This window comes from Notamacropus eugenii, chromosome 3 (genome assembly GCF_028372415.1).
Source record: "Notamacropus eugenii isolate mMacEug1 chromosome 3, mMacEug1.pri_v2, whole genome shotgun sequence".
Classification (NCBI taxonomy): domain Eukaryota; kingdom Metazoa; phylum Chordata; class Mammalia; order Diprotodontia; family Macropodidae; genus Notamacropus; species Notamacropus eugenii.
Window position 1 is genome coordinate 225,641,401 of NC_092874.1, and position 27,215 is coordinate 225,668,615.

Below are 27,215 nucleotides of genomic sequence, written 5' to 3' on the forward strand. Positions count from 1 at the left end.
TTTAATAAGTATTTGTTGGACTTAACTGAGCCAAACAAATTCAATTCTTAAATATACAAGTTATAATCTTCCTCCCTTTGTGGGGTTTTGGAAACTGAAAAAATGAGAGACGTCAAGAATCCAGATTATTCTATATCCCTGGGCAAGTCCCTCTGCCTTTTTAGTCCTTCCTCCACCTGTAAAAAGGGCTGTCAGTGAAGAAGTCCTTGGGGAAGAAGTTGGCCCAGGATTACCTGGGGTGTGAGCCTTCACTTCCAGTCTACCCGTCTTCTCCTTTCCCTGAGGCTCCAATCACTTTCTCAGACACTCTTATCTACCTTCTTGGCTGTGTGGGTGGCCCAGGAAAGCAGCTGAGTGAGATTTGGTTCCAAAACAAGGCTCAGGGTGCTGAAAAAGGAGTGATGTCAGCTTTCCGAGTTACTCATCTGGGGTGGGAGAAGCACAAGTGCGAGAGAGTGAGGGGTTGTAAATATACATTCCACTCCACCCCGGGAACACCTGTCTGGATCCCCTCCTGGTCCTTGGCTCTTCTGAGTCACTGTATCCATTGCCCTGCCTCTGGGCAGAACAGATTAGGTCCCCTAGCCCAAACAAAAGTGCATCCCTTCTTTTTCTCCAAACTCTCCATCCTCACTCCTTTCTGGTTATGAAATCTACACTCAGTCCTGTCTCACTGCTGTCCCTAATGCTTATTGTTGTTGTTCACAAGAACACAACAACAACAACTTAGCTCTACATCTCTGTGGTGCTGATAACGCTGATCCTTTTCCCTGCCCCCTGAACCTGTGCTATTGTGTTGTTTTTGTTCTTTGTTCTCAAAGAGGACCATGACATCCAGATGATGACATGACTTGCAGTTGACTTTGATTTGAGTTAAGGAGGGCTGTGCAAGGTCACCAGCCTCACTTTCTCCTCCTGAGCCATCTGGGTCTAGTGGCCAGATGGAGATGGACCACTGGAGATGGCCCAGGATGCAATGAGAGACCTTGATCATTTTAGGCTAAGGTCTTATCAGATTCTCACTTAGAGTGAGATACTCCTGTTCAATGAATAGACCTCTTCAAGTAGTTACTCAAGAGACAACCCCTTTAATAAAAAAAAAATCAAAGTGGGAAGGGAAGATTCTCAAGGTTTCTGGGTAAAAGACAAACTGTGACTACTTAATAACCTAAGGTGACAGGAAACAGACTGCCGCTATTCTTGTGCATTCACTTATTCATTCAATAACTGTGAAGTTATTATGTATAAGACCCTGTGAGAGATGTTTAATCAAGAATCCTGCCCTCAGGGAGCTTACCTTAGGAGAAGTACAAAGCTTTCTGACTTGAAGAAACAAGGTTGTAGAATCTCTTAAGTAATCTGGAAGAAGCTTATGGGACTAAGGGAGTTACACACCTCCCCAGAGTTGTGAGGGGAAGGCATTGATGCATTGTCCTTCAGTAGCCCAAGATGAAGTATGTAAAGTGAGAAGCACTTGAGTGACAGGTGCCAGAACATTGTTGTTCAGTTGTGTCCTACTCTTTGTGACCCCCATTTGGGGTTTTCTTGGCAGAGATACTAGAGTGGGGGGAGGTTTTATGGCGGGGAAAAGACAAACACTCCTAGATTTCCACAAAATTTCTAGAAGCCTTGAGAGGGGAAAGGACAATGAATTTCTGGAATCATGTTCATAGGGGCTAAAGGATGGGAGACAAGATGGAAAGGGATAGAGAAATGTATCAATAGCTTCTGTCTCATTCTCTTGTAGCAGGAAAGGAGATGACATAAGACATCCTAGAAGTATATAAATGTCTTTAGCACCAGGTAGTCCAAATCCCCTTATTTTACTGAGGAAAATGAAAACCAGAGAAATTCTCAACCTCTCCAAAGTCCCACAGATAACTAGTAACAAAAAGCCAGAATGTTAATCCAGGTCTCAGACTTAAGATCCAGGGTTCTTTCCTTCATCCTATGCTGTGGTAATGAGAAAGGAAAGGAAAGGTTTCTCCCTTACCATTCTTCCTACATTGTTTGACAGCTCTGCTTATCATTGTTTTGAACTGAAAGTCCAAAGGGCTACTATTTCCAGATGTGTCACATGTGAGGCAAACCCCAAACACAAGGAATACAGAATAACTTTTAGGGAACATTTCTCTGTTCACAATGATCTTTGTTTGGGAAAAGATCTCCCCTTTGGAAACCATGGCCTGAAAAGCCTATTTCTGGAAAGCTTGACTGAATACATGTGTAGTTTTTCCTTCATTTTTGAAGAGGACCATGACATCAGGGAGATGATGACATGACTTTCAGTTGACTTTGATTTGAAAGAGAGAGAGCTGGGCAAAGTCACTAGTCTCACTTTCTGCTCCAGAGCCATCTAAGTCCAGTAGTCAGATATAGATCAAAACAAGATGGCCCAGGATGCAGAAGGGGATCTTGGCCTTTTTAAGCTACAGTCTTTTCCAGTTCTCACTTTGAATGAAGAAACGCCCATTCAGTGAACAGGCCTTTTTAAAAAGTGAGTCAAGGGATACATATATTTTGATCAACATTACCCTTGCCTTACTCTGACTGCTGCCACCACCACCACCACTATGTCCTAGGTTCTGAGAGACAAACCTTTGAGAACTTCCAGTCTTGTGATATCGAACACATTTCCAGGGCACAGATGAGGACAAAATTAAAAGTATCTGTTCAGAGTTCTGGACATGGGTAATGGAGTGATGAAGAACTAGAAGGATAAGTCAGTGGGCTTAGCCAAGGAAAGGTTCTCTAAGGTCAGCAATTGTGGTTAGGTATGGCTAGGTAGGAGGGAAGAAATAGACCTAGGGAGAAAAGATGGGGAAGCTAGGAGACAAGCTATCAGAGGACATGAAGATGCAGTTTTCAAAAGAAAAAATTGCAATGATCAAAAACTCATATTAAAAATGTTCCAGATCACTGATAATAAGATGCAAATTAAAACAATTCTGAGGGGGAGGAGCCAAGATGGCGGAGTAGAAAGACACACATATGCTAGCTCTGAAACCCGCAGCCTATAAAATACCTGAAAAGAAGAACTCCCAACAAATTCAGGAGCAGCAGAAGCCACAGAACAATGGAGTGGAGGAGATTTCTGTTCCAGAGAGCCCTGAAAACCTGACCCGAAAGGTCCATCGCACCCGCATGGCGCCAAGAGGAGCAGATCCTAGCAGGCTTCAGGGACGGAATCTCCAGTGGCCGCACAGGCTCCAGGGGTGAGTGAGAGAGTCTTTTTGGCTTGCCAGGAGGGGAACAGGGTGTCTCCATAACTCAGGCCCCCTTGGGAGGCAGCAGCAGAGGAAGCAGAGGACAAGGCTCCCAAAGCAGGCAGGAGCTCAGATCCATTGTTGAAGGTCTCTGCATAAACCCCCTTAGGGAACTGAGCTCCGTGTGGCAGCCCTGCCCCCACCTGAGCACCTGAACTTAATCTCACACTGAATAGCAGCCCTGTCCCCGCAGAAAGTCCTAAGGCTAGGAAGCAGCATTTGAATCTCAGACCGCAAGCGCTGGCTGGGTGGATCCGGAGGCCAAGTGGGTGTGAAGAGGATGCTCAGAAGTCAAGTCACTGGCTGGGAAAATGCCCAGAAAAGGGAAAAAAAAATAAGACTATAGAAGGTTACTTTCTTGGTGAACAGGTATTTCCTCCCTTCCTTTCAGATGAGGAAGAACAATGCTTACCATCAGGGAAAGACATAGAAATTAAGGCTTCTGTATCTCAACCCACCCTGAGCCAATGGGCTCAGGCCATGGAAGAGCTCAAAAAGTATTTTGAAAATCAAGTTAGAGAGGTAGAGGAAAAACTGGGAAGAGAAATGAGAGACATGCAAGTAAAGCATGAAAAGCAGGTCAACACCTTGCTAAAGGAGACCCAAAAAAATGCTGAAAAAATAACACCTTGAAAAATAGGCTAACTCAATTGGCAAAAGAGGTTCAACAGGCCAATGAGGAGTGTTCGGCCTTGAGGCCGAAGGGTTACCCGAGTCTTACCTTACCTGTCACAGGTCTTCGGAGGCCAAACCGGATAAACGTATTGAGAGAAGAGACTTTCCAGAGTCGAACAAGGGTTAGGCTTTATTCAGGGTCTTGGTTACATGTGCAGGGTGAATTCTTTCTCAGGAGAGAGGAATCTTCCTCCTCCCAAGGAGGCAAAGATCGTACAGCAAGAGAATAGGAGTGGGAGAGGGGAGGGACCTTCTGCCCTCTAAGGGCCCCTCAGCGTGAAGAGCGCCTTCAGGCTTTCCTGACCCTACTTAAGTTCTCCCACCACATAGTTTGCACCTGAATACCATGCCTGCTCTCAGCCCTTAGCTAGTCAACAACAGGTGTGCTCAGACCATGGGTTAATCTCAAGGGTGGGATGCTCTCCCCAGCAAGTTTCCCACGGGGAAGAGGTGGAAATGCACAAGATAGCCCAGGTCTCACACCTCAATTGCCAGCTGTTCCCTGGGGGGCCTCATGAGAATTCTGAGGTTTTAGAAGTCCTCACCTTTACCTGCCCGAGACTGTCCACATGAAACTGAGCTTACACCCCCAACAGAAGAGAAGAATGCTTTCAAAAGCAGAATTAGCCAAATGGAAAAGGAGGTTCAAAAGCTCACTGAAGAAAATAGTTCTTTCAAAATTAGAATGGAACAGATGGAGGCTAATGACTTTATGAGAAACCAAGAAATCACAAAACAAAACCAAAAGAATGAAAAAATGGAAGATAATGTGAAATATCTCATTGGAAAAACAACTGACCTGGAAAATAGATCCAGGAGAGACAATTTAAAAATTATGGGCCTACCTGAAAGCCATGATCAAAAAAAGAGCTTAGACTTCATTTTTCATGAAATTATCAAGGAAAACTGCCCTGAGATTCTAGAACCAGAGGGCAAAATAAGTATTCAAGGAATCCACCAATCACCACCTGAAAGAGATCCAAAAAGAGAAATTCCTAGGAATATTGTGGCCAAATTCCAGAGTTCCCTGGTCAAGGAGAAAATATTGCAAGCAGCTAGAAAGAAACAATTCAAGTATTGTGGAAATACAATCAGGATAACACAAGATCTAGCAGCTTCTACATTAAGGGATCGAAGGGCATGGAATAGGATATTCCAGAAGTCAAAGGAAGTAGGGCTAAAACCAAGAATCACCTACCCAGCAAAACTAAGTGTAATACTTCAGGGGAAAAAATGGTCTTTCAATGAAATAGAGGACTTTCAAGCATTCTTGATGAAAAGACCAGAGCTGAAAAGAAAATTTGACTTTCAAAGACAAGAATGAAGAGAAGCATGAAAAGGTAAACAGCAAAGAGAAGTCATAAGGGACTTTACTAAAGTTGAATTGTTTACATTCCTACATGGAAAGACAATATTTGTAACTCTTGAAACTTTTCATTATCTGGGTAGTTGGTGGGATTACATACACACACACACACACACACACACACACAGAGCACAGAGTGAATGGAATAGGATGGGATCATATCTTTAAAAAAAATGAAATTAAGCAGTGAGAGAGAAATATATTGGGAGGAGAAAGGGAGAAATGGAATGGGGCAAATTATCTCTCATAAACGAGGCAGGCAAAAGACTTTTTAGCGGAGGGAAAAAGAGGGGAGGTGAGAGAAAAACATGAAGTTTACTCTCATCACACTTGACTCAAGGAAGGAACAAAATACACACTCATTTTGGTATGAAAACCTATCTTACAATACAGGAAAGTGGGGGATAAGGGGATAAGCAGGGTAGGGGGGATGATGGAAGGGAGGGCAATGGAAGGAGGGGGTAATCTGAAGTCAACACTCTTGGGGAAGGACAGGATCAAAAGAGAGAATAGAAGTAATGGGGGACAGGATGGGATGGAGGGAAATATAGTTAGTCTTACACAACACAACTATTATGGAAGTCATTTGCAAAATTACACAGATATGGCCTATATTGAATTGCTTGCCTTCCCAAAGAGAATGGGTGGGGAGGGAGGGATGAAGAGAAGTTGGAACTCAAAGTTATAGGAACAACTGTCGAGTACTGTTCTTGCTACTAGGAAATAAGAAATACAGGTAATGGGGTACAGAAAGTTATCTGGCCCTACAGGAAAAAAGAGAAGATGAGGACAAGGGAAGGGAGGGATGATAGAAGAGAGGGCAGATTGGTGATGGGGTAATCAGAATGCTCAGTGTTTTGGGGTGGGGGAGGGGACAAATGGGGAGAAAATTTGGAACCCAAAATTTTGTGAAAATGAATGTAAAAAGTTAAATAAATAAATTAAAAAAAAAAAAGAATCACCTCAAAAAAAAAAACCAATTCTGAGGTTTCACTCCACACTCAGCAAATTGACGACAATAAAAAGAAATACCCAATGCTGGTGTGGCTATGGGAAGATGGGCACACTATTGATGGAGCTGGGTTTAACTACTCTGAAAACAATTTGGGAGTATATGTCACTAAATTATTCTTACCTTTTGACCCATAAATCCCATTTCTAGGCATAGGCCACCACCACCCCCAAAAGAGGTCCATGATAGAAATAAAGGTCCCATATGTAATGATTATTTATATCAGCACTATTTGTGGGAACTAAAAACTGGAAAAAAAGTGAGTACTCTTTGATTGGAAAATGGATGAACAAATTAGTATATTAGTATAATGGAATATTGTTATAAGAAACTATAAAGATGAGAAATTAAGGACTCTGTGCCACATGTGACATCTCAGGGTTCATCTAGTGTGTGAAGGGTTGATTTCCAATAGATACCAAGTATCTAATACGTTTGTTGCAGGTGATTTTTTTCGTTTGTTTACAGATCTCAGTGGTTTGCCCTGTCTTGGAATAAATATAGAAGCTGATCAGTGATCCTTAAAGATTTCAGGTTCCTAGGAAGGAGGTTGACTGATGACTTAGAAATACTAACTTTTCCCTTTTGGAAGGGAAAGTTCAATCAATTAATTTTCACAAAAGATAAAACATTGATTTCTCATCAATCCTAACTTCCTCCAGAATTTATATTTGGATTTTCATATGTACTGCCAGGATTCATTGGCGAAACTTTTATTTGGGAATTCTATTTTGAGTTGCCCTATGTAGTGCAGGGATCCATTGGAAAAAAAAAAACATCCATCCAGGATGGTTTGAGTTCTCACTCATGGAGGATGCGGGGGAGAGGCATGGGGATTGACTTCCAATTGACCTTAACTCTTGGGACTTAACTTAGGAGAACCTGTGTAACACTACAATTTCCTCCCCCACAGAAAGAGTTGATGTCAACTTGTATCAGTAACACATGGCAGAGGTGGCCATGTGCTTGCAAGTCATCCTAAGAGGAGAGATCCAAAGAATCAACATTCCCAGCTCAAGAGACTGTCACAGCTGGGTCACTGATAGATTTCTAGCAGAAGCACATGGCCTTGGTCAGTATGCCAACTTGGTCCAAGACAGTATGTCATGTATAATGTTTATGAACTCCCACCCCATTTGTGGAGGAGGATTCTCTAGGCATCAGAGTCTCAGAATCTAGTCTGCTAATCAGAAAAGGGAGTTCCTTGGTAAGATTTTCCAGTAATCCCAAATTCAAGAGTTCCCAAGTTCGAAAGTTCATCCCATGTTATAGACTGGACATTCTAGAGAGAGAAGGGAATTTCCTGAAGCTCCTTGAAGAAAAGAAAAAAAGATAATATGCATAGTTCCTGTTTATTTGGAAAGCAAATATGGTGAATTCCTGGTACAATGGAGGTCTGTTGAGAAAGGGATTGCTATACACAGGCCCCAAAGCATATCCACCTTCTAGAGGGAGTTGAAGCCACAAGGTAGTACTATAAGTCTTAGGGAGAATTTTTGGAACTTTGGGAAAGAGAACATCACTAAAATGTCAAGGAGTTGCCCTGATGCTAACTCTAAGTTCTATCTTTCAGGCTAGGGTGTGCTGGAGCCAGCTCTTAACCAGCTAAGATGAGCCAATTGTTAAATGTTCAGTGTGAGCAGTTACACTTTAGATATTGGCAAATACTATAAATCAAAATGACTTATCATTTTGTTAATTATTTAGACATAAAAAATAATAAAATGTTAGTAATGCAGATTAAAATTAAGGGTGTGTTGTACTTTTTAAGAAACCTAATTGTTAGATATTTACCAACATACCGCTAAGGAGAACTAATGTGCTGTATCTGTTTTCTATATCTGTGTGCTCCTGGGAGTTCTTTGCATCTTCCCCATTTTCTACAGAGTAAAGTGAGAACTATCTTGTTTCCAATGTACATTTTTTACTTGGAGAACTTGTTTGGAGCTGGGTTCCCTGAAGGCCAATTTGAAGAGTCTAGAAATAAGCTATAACCTGAATAAACTGGGAGTCTTTCCCCAAACATCTCCAGATTGGGGCAGTGAGCCAAAGAAAGGGAATGGCCTTCACTGGGTCAGTCCCCAGATTTAACTCAGTTTATGTGAACCTGGAGTCTTGAGGTACTCTATTTATAGGTTATAATTAGAAGATATTTATGAAATTATACAAAAGTGAAAGAACAATATTCACAGTAACTATAATAATGTAAATGAAAAGGCAATTGAACCCAAATTAATTTCAGTGGCTAATTTTGGTCCTGGAGAGCAAGATGAAACACAAAAGCAGAAGACTACCAACGAAAAATGTTTCATATGCTTTCAGATGTGGTTGCCTTATTGGTTGGTTTTGCTGTTTTTCTTTGTTACAAAAGAGGAATACAACTCGACAAGAATTTGAGATTTGAGGTGTAGAGAAGAGAGGAGGGAGAGACAGGAAAGACAGAGAAAGAGAAGAGAGGGGAGACAGAGTGGAGACAGAGAGAGAGAGAGAGAGAGAGAGAGAGAGAGAGAGAGAGAGAGAGAGAGAGAGAGAGAGAGAGAGAGGAGGGAAGGGAGGGGAGGAGGGGATGGGAGGGGAAATTCTCTGGGAAAAAAAAGCAGATTTTCAGGAATGGGAAACAACTTTATTGTTGTTCCAAAATTTCACATCCTTGGATTTAGAGTTGTGGAATCAAAGAATTTAGAGACGGAAGGGTCTAGGGCCATTATATAATCTAACCCTTTTATTCTGTAGATAATGAAGCTGAAGCCCAGAAAGGTTAAAAAATTTGCCCAAGGTCATACATCTAGTAAGTGGCAAAGCACTCAAATCCTCCAAATCCAGTGCTCTCTCTGCCCCATTAGGCAACCACTCAGAAGGGCACAGTTCCAACCCTAGTTCTGGTTTTTAGTAGTCATATGATCTTAGGTAAATCAGTAAAATCTCTGATCAGCCTTTTACTCATCATTAAAGTAGGGAATAGCTATATTTGCACTACATGAGTCATAGGGGCATTGTGAGGAAAGTGAAACTATAAAAATGTGAGTGTCTATTACTTGTGAGAAAGAAAAAGTGTTAATCAATGTCTGGATCTATGTGTATTAGAGGGAACATGAAAGGGACTGAGCTGATTAAGGAGGGAAAACTGGATTGTGGAACTCTGTCTGGGCCATTAAAAGGTTTGTCTTTGGGGAGCTATCCTGTCATTCAGTATGTGATAGTCTTCAAAGTTGACATGGTTGTCTTCTTCAAGATGGTACCAGTGACAGAACCTGAACTGGATCCAGAGAAGGCAGAACCAGAGGCAGAGACGGAGCCAGAACCAGAGCCTTTGACCAAGCGGGTGCCTCCAACCACAACACTGGAGCAGCCGAACCCAGAATTCCCACATCCTCCAGAGCTAGAGGTTCCTCCACCAACCACTGCTACAAAAAAAAAGGTGCATCTGTTAATAGTACTAGGACTTCTTTTTGGCTTCCCCTTGGAGGACCAGAGCTACACCAAACCATCTACCCCCTCCCAGAAGCCAACCAGGACTTACAGATGCTGACATTGTCAATGTGTTCCCCAGATATTCTGTTAGAGAAAGGACAAGAGGAGGAAAATCTCAATCAGCATCCTCTCTCTAAAGGCAATCAACCCACAGGGCAAGCAGAATTCCCAATCCCCAATTCATAATCCCTCTTGGTAGATGTGACCAGTGACTCAAGGTGGGGAATGACCCAGGGTAGGAGGGTTAAGTATTTCATTGGAAGTTTCCCTATTAGATATAGCATTGCTGTTAGATTATCCCAGGATACTCAAGGCTCCAGCAGTCACCTGCACTCCTCCCCCTCCAGTAGTCTCCTGTAGGTGGCTATTTCTACATCCAGGGCCAGTTTGGTGCTTATCAGCTCCTGATAGTCTCGAAGCAGACTTGCCATGTCTTGCTTAGCTTTCTTAAGTGCACCCTCCAAGTCCACCACCTTAGCCTTGGCATCCTTGAGGGCCTTTTCTCCACGTTGTTCAGCATCAGTGATGGCCCACTGGATTGTGGCATTCTGAGAGAGGAAAAGCATTGACTATAATAGCTCTGTCACAGGACACTTTCCTCAGCAAACAGTGAACTTGAAGATAAATTGGGTGTGTTCCAATCTCCCTTTCCTCATGCGAGCAGTGAATTCTAAGATCATAGACTTCAATTAATTTCCTCTACTTTATCTCATTCTTTGTCAGGAAGACAAGCCTGGAAACTTTCTAGCTCATTCTGAGTGGGTAGTGACCTTCACCATTAGGGAGGAAAGGTGCCTAAGGGAATACAATGAACACTGAGTGCATTAGACTGATGCTTCAAAGGTCTTAGTTTCAAATCTCAGTTCTGCCATTTTCTAGCTAGGTGACCTTGGGGACATGACTTCAATTCTCTGATCCCTGATTTTTTTCTGAAATAGGAGTGATTAGAACACCCACACTATAAACCTCAAACAACTGTTGTAAGGAATATACTTTATAAATCATAAGGTGCTATAGAAATGTGAGTTGTTATTATGGTGAATTCTCAGATTATCAGAGCAGAACAAGACATGAAATCCATATCCAATCAGTATTTGATTGATTAATTGAATGCATAGATTCCCTGCCATGTTCACATGGCAGGACCTAAAACTGCATTCTAAAGACCCACCGAAGAATTTTAGCATTGTCCAGTATTTAGGATTGTCTGTGGCATAATATCTCTCCATTAGAGTGGATATTTGAGGGCTAACTGTGTGAGAAGTCAGTGCAATGAATTCTCAGCCCAAACCACAATGATTTAAGGAATAACTTGGCAAGGGGGAAAGGAAAGATTCTGAGCCAATATCCCAGGAATTCACAAACCTTTGTAACAAGTAGTAATGCTACCCTGTAAGTCCCATCCATCCATTTTCTGGCTCTGCTGCTCTCTGTCACACACACACACACACACACACACACACACACACACACACACACACACACACACACACACACACACACACTGAAAAGCAACACCTCTGGGACTGATGCAAAACACCCACCTAAGTTCAGCTACTTTTTTGTTTCTTACTTTCTACCTCTAGACCTTCACTACTTTACACTTTCCCTAGGGTGGGATGAAAAAATAAGTATTTTCATTTAAAATTCCTTCCCTTGAAGTTCTTGCTAAAATGGATAAATCCATAGTCATTTCAAAACAGCAAAGGAGTTAAGAAAGCAAAGAGGTGACCTTGTTGCAGCCATTATCTGCTCTTTCTCTAGGAGTATTATGCAATTAGTTGGGTGTATTTGAGGAAACATGGAATGGCCTTAGGATCTCTTTGCCAACTGTTGCTGTTGCTTGTGCTTTGGACCAATGACATCAGAAAGGTGATACTTTGACTAGCAAGTGAATTGAATGTAAGTGAAATAGGGGTATGCAGAGTTACCAGCCTTATTATCTCCTCTGGAGCCCTCTGGGTCCAAAGGCAAGATATAGATCAGGATGACTGGAGATGGCCCAGGATACAAGAGAAGACCTTGGCCTTTTTAAGCTAAGATCTTTCCCAGGTCTCAGTTTTTTAAGGTAAGGTCCATTCGGTGATTAGGGCTGGGTAAGAAATGAGGCAAAAAAAAAAAAAAAGAATGGCCTCTTTTACCTCGTCAAAAAAAAAAAATCAATCTAAGAGGGGAAGCCCCTCAGGATTTCTGGTCAAAATAAAAGCAATTGCTATATACACTGGGGCTGAGCCATCTAAAACTAAACAATGACCAAATGAGGCTTGGACTGGGATCTATTATTAGTCAATCAATGAGAACCAGAGTATTTGGGTTTAAGGTGATCAAGTAGCTCCATTTGAATTCCTATGGGCTTTATCAAAGTCTGGTTTTCCAATGCAATATTTCAAGAAATCATAAATGAAACTACATGGGACAAGTGAGTTAATTGTCCCAGTTTCTTTTTTTTTTTAAGATAGAATAAATAAGTAGGGAAAAGAAAAAAGAAATCCGTAGTCATAAACCCCAAGATATTTTGAAGGTTTCAACAATCAAAATTTATATTGCTTTGGGCAGAGCACCCACAGGTAAGGGTATGATTCCCTAGCCACCTACACCCATACTACACCCATTCCCTACACCCATAACTAATTGATTCACCAAGGGAAAGAGCTTAATTTCTCTGCTTATACATATTTCTAATTGAGGGTTGGGTCCCCTCATTTGGGGGACAATGGGGAAAGAAGCTGGAGATGGGGAGGATAGGTTTTAGGGACTCAAAAGCCAGCAACTGGAGAGAGATACTGAAAGAAGAAAATGGTCTAGGGAACCCAGAAGAACCTACCTGCTTCTTGACATTGGTAATCTGATTTTGAAGTTTCTGAATGGCTTGGGTCAACTCGGTAATTTGAATCTTGGTGTCTCTTATGCTTTCTCCATGTTTCTCAGCAGATATTTGAAGTTCCTCATACTGAAAAAGGAAGTCAGAAGTGACACTGTCACTCACTAGTGGTCCCCATCCCCTGAAGTGAGGACTTCAATTCTCCCTTCCAAGAGATAGAAATAGAAGAGTGTGTATTCAAAGATTGAGTCTCCTCAATGGTTGGACATTTAGGGGGCACTGAAGACCATCAGTTTCCCCTCTTCATCACAATCACTGGAGAGGAGGGGAACAATGACACCCTACCCCTCCCCAACCCCACTCAGTAGCAGAAAGATATCACATAGAATATATCCAAAAACCGAACTCCCAGAGTCTTTCCTGACAGTAGAAGTCAGATGACTGGGAAAAGTTTGGATGACCTCTAGAGAGGAACTGTGAGAGTGAATGGGATAACAGACAATGCCAGGATAAAGACCTTAGTCTGATACATGGCTTCAGCCTCTGCTTTGCTCTTACGAGCAATAATCTCGTACTGGGCTCGGATCTCTGAAACGATGCTGCCCAGGTCCAGGTATCGGTTATTGTCCATGGAAACAACCACTGAGGTGTTATTGACGTGAGTCTGGAACTGACTGATCTCCTGTAGGAAAGATAATATTATGCAGAGCCCAGGTCCCTCCATCCCACAGACTCCAGAGCCCCAATTCCTTTTGAGCTCAGAATCACCATTGAGGGTATATCAGGGCAGAGTCCAGTCCAAGAACTGGGCAGGGAGAGTTTATTGAGCTAGATCAGTCTTTAAAGAGCAGAGAAAAGGGCTGAAGATCCCAAGGGACAAGGTAAAGGCTGCTGGGAAAATCGAGAATAGAGGACTTGTAGCTGAAGGACCAGCCGTAGGAAAATGGCACAGAGACAAAAAGAAACAAAAGCTTAGGGGGCAGTAGAGGAGATGGCTATAAGCTAAGACAATAGAAGCAGGGAGAGAAGGAAAGAAGTATTTATTAAGAATCTACTATGTACCTATGTGCTTCACAAACATTATCTCATTTGAGCCTCATTGAAATCCTGGGAGGTAGATTCTATTATTATCCCCTTTCTACAGTTGAGGAAACTGAGGCAGATAAAAGTTAAATGACTTGCCCAGGGTCAAATGGCTAATGTCTGAGGCCAGATTTGAACTCTAGGTCCAGTGCTCCATCTAGCTACTTCTGGAAGGGGATAGGGCTTAGGAGGAGACACTGGGAAGGGTTGAGGGGCCCTTGGTACAGGGGCAAGAAATGGGTAGGGGGCACTGAAGGGAAGAGTAAGGGATAGAGAGGCAGGTGATAGAAGGACACAAGGTGGAGAACTAGGCTCCTCGGAAATAGGCCAGGAGCTGAGAGGAAACTTGGGAAAGAAGGGACATGAGTAGGGTCTAGTCTACTGGAAACTAGAGCAGGATGAAGAAAGAATAGAGGAAAGGTTGTAAAGGGATAAGCAAATGATGGGAAAACTAGGTCCAGTGGGACAGAGGCTTAGGGAAAAGACTGAATGGGAGGGTTCCTAAGCAATCGAGTCTGGAGGAATATTGGACCAGGGTAATAATATGCAGATTTGCCTAACAGGGGTATCACTTCCTGGCCAATCAAAAATATGGTAACAGAAACCATCCCTACCCCTCTTCTTTGCCCCACCCCCCATCCCCATCCTTGGGCCTTCAGCAGAGATTTGGCGCAGTCCTCACTTCTTCAAACACATGTTTCAAAAACTTGATCATTTCTTGAAGAGTATCCACCTTGACTTCTAGTTCCACTTTGCTCATGTAAACGCCATCTACATCCTAGGGGAAAATGGAGGCAAGAGACCTCAGTTAACCACTGCCCTGGTCCTTTTCTTCTACCCCAGACCAACTGGCTAGGTCACCACCCTTTTCTATCCTAGACTAGAGATCTATCCCCAATCTACAAAACCTTCCTTCATAGTCTTTACCTAACAATAGAGGAAAATGCTGGGGTTGAGCACAGGATGCCCCTCTTTCACAACAAGGACTTACTCTCCTCTTTCAGGAAGACTTCTTTTATTAATCCCAGTTGTTTCTTCTTAGATAATTCCTCTCCTCTTCTTCTGAGAAGTAATATCTACACACCTCTTCAGCAGCCTCTAGCTCTATCTAGTATGTGTATATGTGTGAGTGCGTATGTGCAGGACTGTATGTCCTATTTCTCCCAGTAGCCTAGGGGCTCCCTGAGAGGCAGAACTCAAGTTCAAATTGAAACTCAAGCATATAAAGGCTGTGTGACTCTAGGCAAGTCACTTAACTTCTGTCTGCCTCAGTTTCCTCATCTGTAAAATTAGGATAATAAAAGCACCTACCTCCCAGGGTTGTTGTGAGGATGAAATGAAATAATATTTGTAAAGTCCAGCACATAGTAAACACTATAGAAAATGTAATTTTTTGGTATTACTTATCATCATCATCAAAGGGAGAGGAAGTAACACTGGGCCATTCTCACCTTCTTGAGAACCACAAAGTCATTCTCAGCTGTGGGACGTTTGTGAGCCTCTTGTTCATACCTTTCAAAAGAAAAGACAGAGATCGAGGTACCCCAAAGGCCATCCTGTCCATCCCCCTGCCTCTGAACTAGACTGTTCTGATACAATTCTCTCTTCCTCCCTCCTCCCCCATTTAAACTCTACAGAACAAAAGACTCCGAGCTTCCCTTTCAGAAGTTTTCTATCTTTCCCACGAAGTAGCTGCTTCCTTGTGTTAAATCTAAGCCCCTTTTGTCAGGTGGGCCCATTTCCCCTTTCAGAGGAAAGTCTATGCAGGGAGTTGAAACTCCAGTAGGACTATGAATGAAGTGACCCTTCCTCCTCCTGTCCTGTCAACCAAATGGTCAGAATCTGAACTCCACTGACTCACAGTGACTGAACAGGAATTTCTGGAGTTCACTGGGCTGTTGGGAGAGGCAGCCAGGTATTACAGAAAAAGGATAGATCTTAGAAGTAGGTGTTGCTTGTTTAGTCGTTTCAGTCAATCCAACTCTCCATGACCCCATTTGGGGTTTTCTTGGCAAAGATATGGGAGTGGTTTGCCATTTCCTTCTCCAGCTTATTTTACAGATGAGGAAACTGAGGCAAACAGGGTTAAGTGACTTGTCCAGGGTCACACAGCTAGTAAGTGTCTGAAGCTAGACATGAACTGAGGAAGAGGAGTCTTCCTGACTTCAGGCCCAGCACTCTATCCACTTGGCCACCTAGGTTCTTTAGAACTAGGTGATCTGAGTTCAAATCTTGACTTGGTTACTTTCTAGCTAGGTGACCTTGGGCGAGTAACTTAACTCTCTGGACTCCAGTGTCTTCCTTTGTAAAATGAAAAAGCTGAGCTAGACAATACCTGAACTTCCTAGGCCCTATTATGAGACTTTCTTTCTGCCCATATCCCTGGGGCCCTCAGGCAGAGAAGATTTGGGGGGTGGGAGGTTTTTTTTTCCTACTTGGTTTTATAATCTTCCTCCTGCTCCTGACAAGCCTTCAGCTCCAAGGCCAGTGCCCCTTGTTCCCCCTGGAGCTGCTCTAGTTGCCTCCTCAGGCAGGCTATGTAGTCCTCAAAGACAGGCTCCATGGTTTGGAGATGGCCACCCATCCCCCTCTGGTCCTGCAAAAGCTGCCATTTGGTCTCCAGCACTTTGTTCTGCTGTTCCAGAAACCGAACCTGATGTACAAACAGAAGGACTTTGAAACTTCTCCAAGGTCAAGTGTATAGGCCTCCAAAAAAAGCCTCAGAATTGAAAATAGACGACAGAGTGGGGAGATCTAGCCCTGCAGTCGAGATTCCAGTTTGGGGCTTCCAGGCTACGTGTCCTGCGGCAATTCACTTTCTGGGGTCAGGGGAACCCTAAAGACCTTTAGATGCTGTGATTCTGTGGCTGGTCAGTTCAGTGAATCTGTCCTTGCTTAATTAAAAAGAGCAAGTCTATTTTGATTTTTCTCCCCCCTTGGCAAGTTATAGGGAATATTAGGGTCTTCTAAAGGCTTAACGGAAGTAGCACATCCTAATATTGACTAACTCTGTTTAACCAACAACCCCCACAGCCCTCCCCTGAAATGTCCAACAAGACGAAATGGCTTCTGAGGACACTGGGGGCATGACAGCTAGGTTTGGGGGGAGGGGATTTTCTGACTTTGAAAGACGATTGGACAGGTCATGGAGAGAAGCCAGAACCCCTCTCTCCTCAAAAAACTCTAAACCTGGGACCAAAAACTGTCTCTCTGGTGAAGGTACAGCTGTAGGGGATTGGACTTAATGACCCTCACCTTGTCGATGAAGGAAGCAAACTGGTTGTTGAGGGCTCTAATCTGCTGGGTCTCCTGAGCCCGGGCAGTTTGGAACTGAGGGTCAATCTCAATCTTGAGAGGACTCAGGAGATCCTGATTGATGGTGACCTCTTGGATGCCTCCTGGGGGACAAAGGCCAGCCCCGACCCCAACCTGCCCAAACTTCCCCCCAAATCTGCCCCCCAACCCCCAGCTTCTCCCTCTTCTGCCAGAGATACCCCTGGCCTCTCCCATGGAACAAAAGCTTTTGCTACTGAAGCCACCAGCCATCCTGGATCCCCAGATGCCACCTCTACCCCAGTTCCCCACCCTGGCAGAACAAGCAGAGCGGGCACTGAAGCCCCCACGGGTACTAGATGGCACACAGGACATGGTCAAGACAGATGGTCTCAGCAGCTTCAGACAGATAGACAGTCAGATGAGGTGAGTGAGTTCCTACCCTGGGGCTCCAGCACGAGACTTTTATCCCCATCAACCGGGCTGGGACTGGGAGAGCAGGATGGACCAGGATGATCTTGGCCTGACTACATCTGTCCCTCCCTTCCCCATCACCACCAACTCACACTGACCTGTTCTAAAACACACCCAAAGTCAATCATTCCCCAACCCGAGACCTAGACTTGCCATGAGTAAGAACTCAGTCCTTTAGAGGAAAGAGGACATATGGGGAACTTTTTTCCTAAAAGCAGAAATGGGGCCCCAGGACACCCAGGCAGAGAAACAAGATGGAACTGGGGGCAGTCAGACGGTTTGAGATGTCAGGTAAGGGTGAGATGAGAGGAGAGGAGAATGGAGTAAGAAGAGACAGGGGTGAATGGGGAATCAGAAAAGGCATACAACAAAGAGGAGAGGGAGAGGGGGAAAGGGAAAAGGGGAGGAGAAAAAAGGAGAAGGGAAAAGAAAAGGAATGGGAAAGGAGGAGGGAGAAGAAAGGGGAGGAACAATAGAAAAAGCTGTGTGAACTTCAGAAGTGAATAAAAATAAGGTGTGGGGAGGGGCTGGGGAGCAGATTTGCTTTACCAGAGTAGACAGTCAGAGCCAAGCAGCTCCTGAAGGTGAGAGACTCCTCAGCAGCATCCCGAGCAAAGGAAAGTGAACCTTCTAGGAGACTAGAAGGTGTGGGAGGAGGGGGCGAGAAAGAAGCAGGGAGAGACTAAAAAGTCATCCAGGTTACATGACACAACAAGGTTTGGGAATTAAACTGGAAAAAAAAGAATTCCAAGTCCCTCCCCCCACAACCACCACCCAATCCATCAATCAAGCACATTGTCCTTCCTGCAACCAGATCAGGTATCTTTAGCCTCAGCTTTGAGGGAACAGGGTGTCTCCTTTCAACTTCATGAACATGTATATACTTAAGGGTCAATCCACTTAAAGCCAATTATCATATTTATGTGGCCAAGCAATACCCCAGGCTGCAAGACACACCCAGGCATTGAAATGAAGTGTTCGCAAGGGGAATATCTCTTTCTAAACATCTCAGCATCTTAAAATGTCTTGGGTTGTCAGAGAAAAAGAGAAACGTACACCCACAGAATGCAATGAGTCTCCGAGTTCTATGATATACAAGATGGAGGTAGTTAGGCAAGATGCATTCATCAAGTACTCACTATATGCACTGGAGGTAAAACTATAAGAAAAAGAGAAGAGAATCCCTATCTTCAAGGAGCTTACCTTCTAATGGAGGGAGATAACAAGTAAAAAGAGATCTGAAAGGGGAGTGGGGACAGGGGGCAGAAAGGTTACCTGTAAAGGACAAGGAGAATCATTTGGAGGCATGTCTATGAAGTCCTGAGAATGAGAAACATAGCCAGTAGGGGAATAAACATGGTTGGCCTGGGGCTTCACCCCAAAATGTAGGTTCCTTGAAAGAATCCTCTATTAGAGAGAAGGGGGTTCACCATGACAAAGGGATATTCTGGCCCCAGATGCTGAGGGAAGTTCCAGGCGAGAAGGTCTGCTGAGTTATTGTGACAAAGACCAGAGTGTCTTAAGGACCTGTAGGAAGGAAATGAAGAATGGTCCTTAAAACCATCCCCACAACGACCCAAGGCATTAGAGGATCTATCCATTCAAATCTCAGTTCTGCAACATTAAGCAACTTATTTCACCATTCTGGCCTCAATTTCTTCATCTATGAAATGGAGAAGGGAGAGGTTGGACTACATGACTTCTCAGGCATCTCCCATCTCTAAATCAATCATTTTATGAAACTGAATGAAGATTATAGTTTAGTAGATCTGGTAGAGCCATGGAATCTGGGACTTGGAAGGAATCTTTAACATCACCTAATCCCACTTCATTCCCGGTGTAGCATCTTCTGCAACCTTCATAAAATTTTACAAATGAGATCATATTATATTATGTTATCTTAGATTAGATTAGATTACATTACATTATATTATGCTATAGTATATTATAATTGCCTTTGGTTACTAGGGCAGCTAGGTGGCACAATGGAAAGAGTGCTGGGCCAGGAGCTCATGTCAAGCTCAAAGTCAAGAAGACTCATCTTCTTGAGTTGAACTCTGACCTAAGACACTTACTAGCTGTGTAACCCTGGGCAAGCCACTCAATCTCATCTGCCTCACTTGCTTCATCTGTAAAATGAGCCAGAAAAGGAAATGGTAAACTATTCCAGTATCTTAGCAAAAAAAAAAAAAAACAACCAAACAAACGTGGTCACAAAAAATTGGAAACAACTGAAAAACAACTGACCATATATTTTTCCCCCTAAGAAGTAAGTCAGGTGTTTGCAGGCTAAGATAGATTCTAGTTTTGGGGAATCTCCTCATTATGATAATTGACTTTTATTACTCAAACTTCTCTGTAAAATGATTGAAATTAGTGTCATTGTACTTTTCCCCCTACATTCTATTTTTAATCAGCATTAACTTGTTTAGGTCAGGTAAGACTTGTTTGTTTCACATTTTTTATTTTTTCTTATTCTCATCAGTTTTGGTCTTTGCTCAGACAAGTTAGTAGTCTGACTATATACTGACAGCTGATTCAAAAATGACTCCCACATTCACAATGAATAATGTCTAATCAGTTAAAATATGAAATCAATTTCATTTTTGTGACATTTTTGATGCTTACCATGACTAAAACCTTCCAATTTTAGAGTTACTGGAGAGAGTCTACAAATCTTTGGTTTCTCTCATTCCTTACTACTGAACTACACTTTCCATCTTTTTTTCCCATCATCCTCACCTGTACCCATCTTTGCTTTCAACTTGCAGTGTCAAAATCTGATGGGAAGAGGAAGGAACCAGACCTGTGATTTCACCTGTGTAGGGAAGTTGTGGAGAGAAAACTTCTGCCAATCAAATGGACAACTCTTTTTCAACTTATAGTCTTAAAGAAGCATCTGAGGCACCGAGAGATTAATTGATTTGCTAAGGTTCATATGGTCTGTCTGTATAAAAACAGGATTTGAACTCAGATATTCCCCTCTCTGAGGTGAGCCCTCTATCTGTAATGCTAAGCTGTTACTCAGCAAAGTATGTGTTGATTTCATTTGGAAGGTCTTATCAAATACTTTTTCTACAGCCTCCACAAAAGATGTTGTAATAACTAAATAGCAATTGTTTCTCTTTTACCCAGAACCCTGAGGGTCTTCCCCTCCCAGTCTGATTTTTTTTTAAGGGGCCATCCCTTGAGTAACTTAAAGAAGCCTATTCATTGAATGGGTGTGTCTCACTCAAAGTGAGAATGTGATAACATCTTAGCCTAAAAGAACCAAGGTCTCACATTGCATCCTGGATCATCTCTAGTGGTTCTGATGAATATCTGGTCACTGGACCCAGATGGCTCAGGAGAAGAAAGTGAGGTTGGTGATCTTGCACAGCCCTCGCTCATTCAAATCAAAGCCGACTGTAAGTCATGTCATCATCTTGATGACATGGTCCTCTTCAAGAACAAAAGACAAACACAACAATAGTAACCTGATACATAGGGCATAATTATTTTTAAGGTGGATTTTTTGCAAATCCTTACCATGAGCACTGCAGTACAAGGTAGCCAATTTTCCCATGAAATGATGTTTCTTGTGGTCTTTGAATGTACAATAAAACCAAGCCATTCTTCCATTTAAATTTTTCTTTCTTTTGTCTTCTGGTTTCATTTATGGAGAGAATATCATGATCAATAAAATTCAGTTCCTCTAGTAATGTGTCCACTGGTTTGTCATTGGACAACTACTAGAGGAGGCACAGTTTAAATCAGACCTAGTCCAAAGGTCCCAACTATGGAAGAAAATCTGTGGAAAAAACTTGATAGCTATCAGGCAGAAATTGAGTTTACATCAATAACTTAAACCATATGCCAAGTAAGCTCCAGATGAATACATGACCTAAACATAAAAGACCATATCATAAACAAATTAGAGGAACAAGGAAGAAATTACCATCCAGAATTATGAACAAGGGAAGAAATCACAACCAAAACAAGGCATAGAGATCACAAAAGATAAAATGAACAATTTTGATTATATAAAGTTTACAATTTTTGCACAAACAAATCAAATGCAGCTAAGATTAAAAGGTAAAGAGTTAATGAGAAAAAAATCTTTGCATGGAGCCTCTCAGATAAAAAAAGAGTTGTTTTCAAGATATTAAAGGAAAGATACCATCCCAACTGATAAATGGTCAAAGGATATGAAAATAGCGGTACTCAAGAAAAGATATCCAAATTATCTATAGCCATGTTTTTTTAAATGCTCCAGATCATTAGTAACTAGAGAAAAGAAAATTAACACAATTTTGAGTTTTCACCTCACATCCATCAGATTGGCCAAGTTGACCCCAAAAAAAGTGACAAATGTTGGAGGAGCTTCAGAAAACATTGATGTACTATTGGAGGAATTATGAATTAGTCTGGCCATTACGGAAAACAATTTGGAACTCTGCCCCAAAAGTTACTAAACTATGCATAACCTTATATGTAACAATACCACTACTAACCCTATACTCCTAAAGAGACCAAAAAAGAGGGGAAAGATCCAATATGTATTAAAAAAGACAGGATAACTCTTTTTCTAGCGTCAAAGAACTGGAAACTAAAGGAATATTCACCAGTTGAGGAATATTTGATCAGATTACATTATAGTAATGGAATGGAATACTATGATATTGAAAGAAATTATGAAAGAGACCATTTCAGAGAAACCTGAGAAGACATATAAACTGATACAGAGTAAAGTGAGCAGAACCAGAAGAACCATTTAGAATATAACAATAATACCGTAAAATGAACAATTGTGAAAGACTTAAAAACTCTGATTAATACAATGAACAATCATGATTCCAGAGGACTAATAATGAAGACTTCTACTCATACCTCCTGACAGAGTGAAGACGTACTAAATATGCACAATGATGCATACATTTTTGCACATGACTAATACTGGAATTTACTTTCCATAGCTATGTATACTTGTCACTAGGGTTTTATTTTCTTTTTTTTTTTTCCATTGGGGATGGGTGGAAAGGTAAGGACAAAAATTAAATGCTGAATAATTTTTTTAAATTAATTTTTTAAAAAAAGACCTAGTGCCTACCCTCATGGACTTTACAGTCTGAGACCTAAGACACAAATACATTATAGATAACTACAATACATGATATTTTAGGATAATTCATCAGAGACATCAAAGAAGAGTTGGTTAAGATAAGCATTGACACTGGAGACAATATCATATAAATCTCAGTTGAAAGAAATACTGTTTAGCCTAGAGAATAAAAGACAGAGACAATGATAGCTGCCTTCAAGTGTCGAATTGAATTTGTTTTACTTGGTCCTAGTGGACAGAAGTAGGAACAATGAACAGAATTTGCAGAGGCAGATTCAGGTCTGATAGCTTAAAAAAACAAAAAACTCCCTAAGTAGAACCATCCCAGAATGCAATAGCCTGTTTTCAGATGTGACAAGTTCTCCTCACTAGAGATACTCAAGTGAAGAATGGATAGATGAATAACCGTTTGTCTGAGATGTTGTAAAGATGATTCTCTGTTAGATATTGGTTGGATTTAATAATCTCTGAGGCACCTTCCAACCCTGAGATTCCAGAATTCTGTATATAATGACCACAGTTTGCTCAACCAGATCCAAGTCCACCAAGTACTCTCATCCAGTCTAAATTTCTCCTATCCTTTCCCTAAGGATATTATGGAATAATCTGACAACTAATTTACTGGCTTCCTCTTGGAAACTTGGCTCTTTGATACTTCCATGGATTCAAGATTTCATCAGGGTTATCCATTAGTCATTAGTGCCATCCACCAATGCAAATTGAGACCTTTCTGTATATTTTTCTCCATACCCAGGTGTTTCACAGATAAATACAGGAGGCACTGGAGGTTTTGATCTCCAGCCTCTAACAGGTTCATTCTTGATCTGGTCAGAAAGGCAGACAGATTCGGAGAGGTTAATAATCAGCTTGGTTCTAGTCTAGTTTTCTCAGAGGGTTGTGAGAGAACCAGCTCCTACAGCATTCCCTAAACACCCTTCTCACAGGGGCTGGCAAGAAGGGGCAGCCTACCCCTACGTCTAGATGGGGTTAATTGAGACAGGCACAACTTGTGCACTCCCCTAAATCTCCTCAAGCTTCAATGGGGGCAGTTACCTGCATTCCTTTATGTATTACCCATGGTTTCCCACATGAATTCCCTCATGGATTCCCCCTCACTGACCAACTTGCTTTTATAGGTAATCAGACAAAGAAGGCATCTTTCCAACATTGAGCTCACAAGTTAACTTTAGCAATATTATCATTCTGTACCAGCATAGTAAAATATTACATTATGTCACCCCTTATCTCACGGTGCAGCCTCAGTAGGACTATCTGTCACTATGATCCTAAGAACTACTATCTAAAACCTTTGGAATTATTCTGGAAGTTATTATTTAACACCTGGAGACTAGACATTGCCATGGCCATGATCTTGACTCTAAGAAGGATAACAAAACCCTCCTTACACATACCAAGTAAATTAGCTAACATTTACAAAGTGCTGTAAGGTTTGCGAAGATCCTCACGCTGACCCTGTGAGGTAGAGGTTTTTATTATCACCATTATACAGGTGAGGAAAATGAAGCACAGAGAGGTTATGTGATTTGCCCAGGGTCACATAGCTAGAAAGTTTCTGAGGCATGATAGGATAGGGTCTTGATCTGTGATTTCTTTGGTCTAGGGAACTTCCTCTCTAAATGCAATCAAATCTCTTCAGTCTATAGTCTTATAGATTAGAGAGTTGCCTAAAGCAGTGATTCTTAAACATTTTGATCTCAGGACCCCTTTACACTTTTTTATTTATTTTCATTTATTTATTTATTTTTAATTTTCAACATTCATAAGACTTTGAGTTCTGAATTTTCTCTCCCTTCCTGCCCTCCCTAAGATGGCATGCAATCTGTTATAGGATCTACATATACATTCCTATTAAATATATTTTCACATTAAGAAGACAGAGTGAACACGAGAACAGAGATTTTGAGGGTGCTAGCTCTTTTTTCTTTTTTTTACTTTGGAGACAATCAGAATTAAGTGACTTGCCCAGGGTCACGCAGCTAGAAAGTCTCTGAGGCTGGATTTGAATTCAGGTCCTCCTGACTCCAGGGTCTCTATTCTATCCACTTCACCACTTAGCTGCCCTGACCGCTTTACACTCCAAAAAATTACTTTTATGATGATCTGGAGACCCTCATCATTAACGTGCCAAAAGGAAACAAGCTTATAATTCTGTGTGACTTTAATGCCAGAACAGGCACAGACTATCAGACATGTCAGAGAGTGCTTGGGAGGAATGAAGTTGGAAATAACAACAGAAATGGTCACTCATTTTTGAAGATTCATGCACCTCATGACCTGATTTCCATTTACCTAGATGCAATAAAACACCCCTGCAGCAAACATTGGCATTTAATAGACTATTTCATTGAAAGGAGAAGAGATAGACAAGGATATGAGAGTGACAAAGGTGATGTGTGGCACAGAGTTCTGGAACAATCATAGGCATATTCTCTCCAAGCTAAATATGCACATTCAACAAAAGCTGCAACCCCAAGGCAAGATTACCAGAAGACTTCATGTCAATAGATTAGAGCATTTCTCCAAGTATGAACAGCTTGTTACTAACTTGACGGGAAAGCTGAGCCAACACATAACTGGTAATAGTGAAGCAGAAAAGGAGTGGGTAGCTCTCAGAGATTTGGTATACAGCACTGCATTTACTCATCTGGGACAGAAAACTTGTAAACATCAAAATTGGTTTGACAAAAATGATGGGTAAATTCACAAGCTTGCATTTTAAAGATAGTTACCAGCAGGATAATTCACCCTTCTTTAAAAAGGTAGTGTTTGCAAGAATCAGGAGAAGCATGAAAAGGTAAACAGCAAAGAGAAGTCATAAGAGACTTACTAAAGTTGAACTATTTACATTCCTACAGGGAAAGACAATATTTGTAACTCTTGAAACTTTTTTCAGTATCTGGGTAGTTGGTGGGAACACACACACACACACACACACACACACAGAGACAGAGAGCACAGGGTGAATTGAATAGGATGGGATCATATCTTTAAATAATGAAATTGAGCAGTGAGAGAGAAATATATTGGGAGGAGAAAGGGAGAAATGGAATGGGGCAAATTATCTCTCATAAAAGAGGCAAGTAAAAGACTTTTCAATGGAAGGAAAAAAGGGGGGAGGTGAAAGAAAAAACATGAAGCTTACTCTCATCACATTCAACTAAAGGAAGGAATAAAATGCACATTCATTTTGGTATGAAAACCTATCTTACAATATAAGATAGTGGGGAAGAAAGGGATAAGCAGGGTGGGGGGCATAATGGAAGGGAGGTCAGTGGGAAGAGGGAGCACTCTTGGGGAGGGATAGGATCAAAAGAGAGAATAGAAGAAATGGGGGGCAGGATAGGATGGAGGGAAATATAGTTAGTCTTACACAACACAACTATTATGGAAGTCATTTGCAAAACTACACAGATATGGCCTATATTGAATTGCTTGCCTTGCCAAAGGGAATGGGTGGGGAGGGAGGGATGAAAAGAAGTTAGAACTCAAAAGTTTTAGGAACAACTGTTGAGTATTGTTCTTGCAACTAGGAAATAAGAAATACAGGTAATGGGGTATAGAAATTTATCTTGCCCTACAAGACAAAAGAGAAGATGGGGAGAAGGGAATGGAGGGATGTTAGAAGGGAGAATAGATTGGTGATAGGGGTAATTAGACTGCTTGGCATTTAGGGGTGGGGGAGGGGAGAAATGGGGAGAAAATTTGGAACCCAAAATTTTGTGGAAATGAATGTTGAAAACTTAAATAAATAAATTTAAATTTAAAAAAATTAAAAAATAAAAAATAAAAAGGTAGCGTTTGGTTCCATTCAACACAGAGAGCAAACAAAGCTAAGAGAGATGCAGGATTCCTGGTTCAGTGAGAAGGCAGATGAAATTCAGTTTTACACTTATAGTAATGACACCAGGACACTCTCAAGATCTCTCTGAAGAACTACGGAATTGACTATGAGACATGGGAGACAATGGCACAAGACTGCCCAGAACGGCAAGCCCACATCAAACAAGGCACTGTGCTCTATGAGCAAAGCAAAAGTGCAGTGGCTCAAAAGAAATGAGAAATGCACAAGAGACATCTCTACTTCAAGTATTCACACTATAGGTTTCTCACGTGTGGTAGAGCCTTCGGAGCTCCTATTGGTCTGATCAGCCACAGTTGGACACACGATACCTTGACCCCAGTGTAGTGATGTGATTTTGGTCCTTTTTGAGGTGCCAAGCACTATGCTATGCATTTTGCAAATATCTCATTTAATTCTCATAACAATCCTGGAAGGTGTTAATAGGATCTCCTACTTTTCAATTGAGGAAACAGAAGAAAACAGGGGAAGTGATTGCCCAGGGCCACACAGCTAGCAATTCTGAGGTGGAATCTGAGCTCAGGTCTTCCTGACTCCAGGCCAAGAGCTCCATTCACTGCACCTCCTAGCAGTACACTCTAAACTCCAATTCAACGTTTAAAAAACATTAATAATAACAAATATATTGGGAGGAAGGAACTACAGAATATATAAAATGTTTTTTAAAAATAAAAATAAATTCCATCTCAGACTTTAATCAAATGATATGGGCAAGGATTCTACTGCCTTGTCTGATGAAGAGGTCCACAGCCTTCTTCCTGCCTCAAGTCTCTTCCCTGCTCCATTCCATCTT

General features: G+C 41.8%; 1 protein-coding gene across 2 annotated transcripts in view; it reads right to left on the reverse strand.

Annotated features, from left to right (window-relative positions):
- Positions 1–8,920: 8,920 nt before the first annotated feature.
- Positions 8,921–27,215, reverse strand: part of KRT78 (keratin 78) — a 59,461-nt gene continuing 41,166 nt past the window's right edge. The window contains exons 2-14 of one of the 2 annotated variants that reach the window (XM_072654763.1): positions 20,970–21,086; positions 20,724–20,882; positions 20,184–20,259; positions 19,517–19,570; positions 16,950–18,968; positions 16,130–16,347; positions 15,146–15,206; positions 14,377–14,472; positions 13,129–13,293; positions 12,615–12,740; positions 10,118–10,338; positions 9,840–9,874; positions 8,921–9,723 (exon numbers count right to left, since the gene is read on the reverse strand). In XM_072654763.1, the coding sequence (XP_072510864.1) occupies positions 9,506–9,723; positions 9,840–9,874; positions 10,118–10,338; positions 12,615–12,740; positions 13,129–13,293; positions 14,377–14,472; positions 15,146–15,206; positions 16,130–16,347; positions 16,950–17,342 (1,533 nt within the window). In that variant the 5' untranslated portion in view covers positions 17,343–18,968; positions 19,517–19,570; positions 20,184–20,259; positions 20,724–20,882; positions 20,970–21,086 and the 3' untranslated portion in view covers positions 8,921–9,505. Of the gene's footprint in view, positions 9,724–9,839; positions 9,875–10,117; positions 10,339–12,614; positions 12,741–13,128; positions 13,294–14,376; positions 14,473–15,145; positions 15,207–16,129; positions 16,348–16,949; positions 18,969–19,516; positions 19,571–20,183; positions 20,260–20,723; positions 20,883–20,969; positions 21,087–27,215 lie in introns of those variants that run through there. The other variant, XM_072654762.1, reaches the window with a different exon arrangement.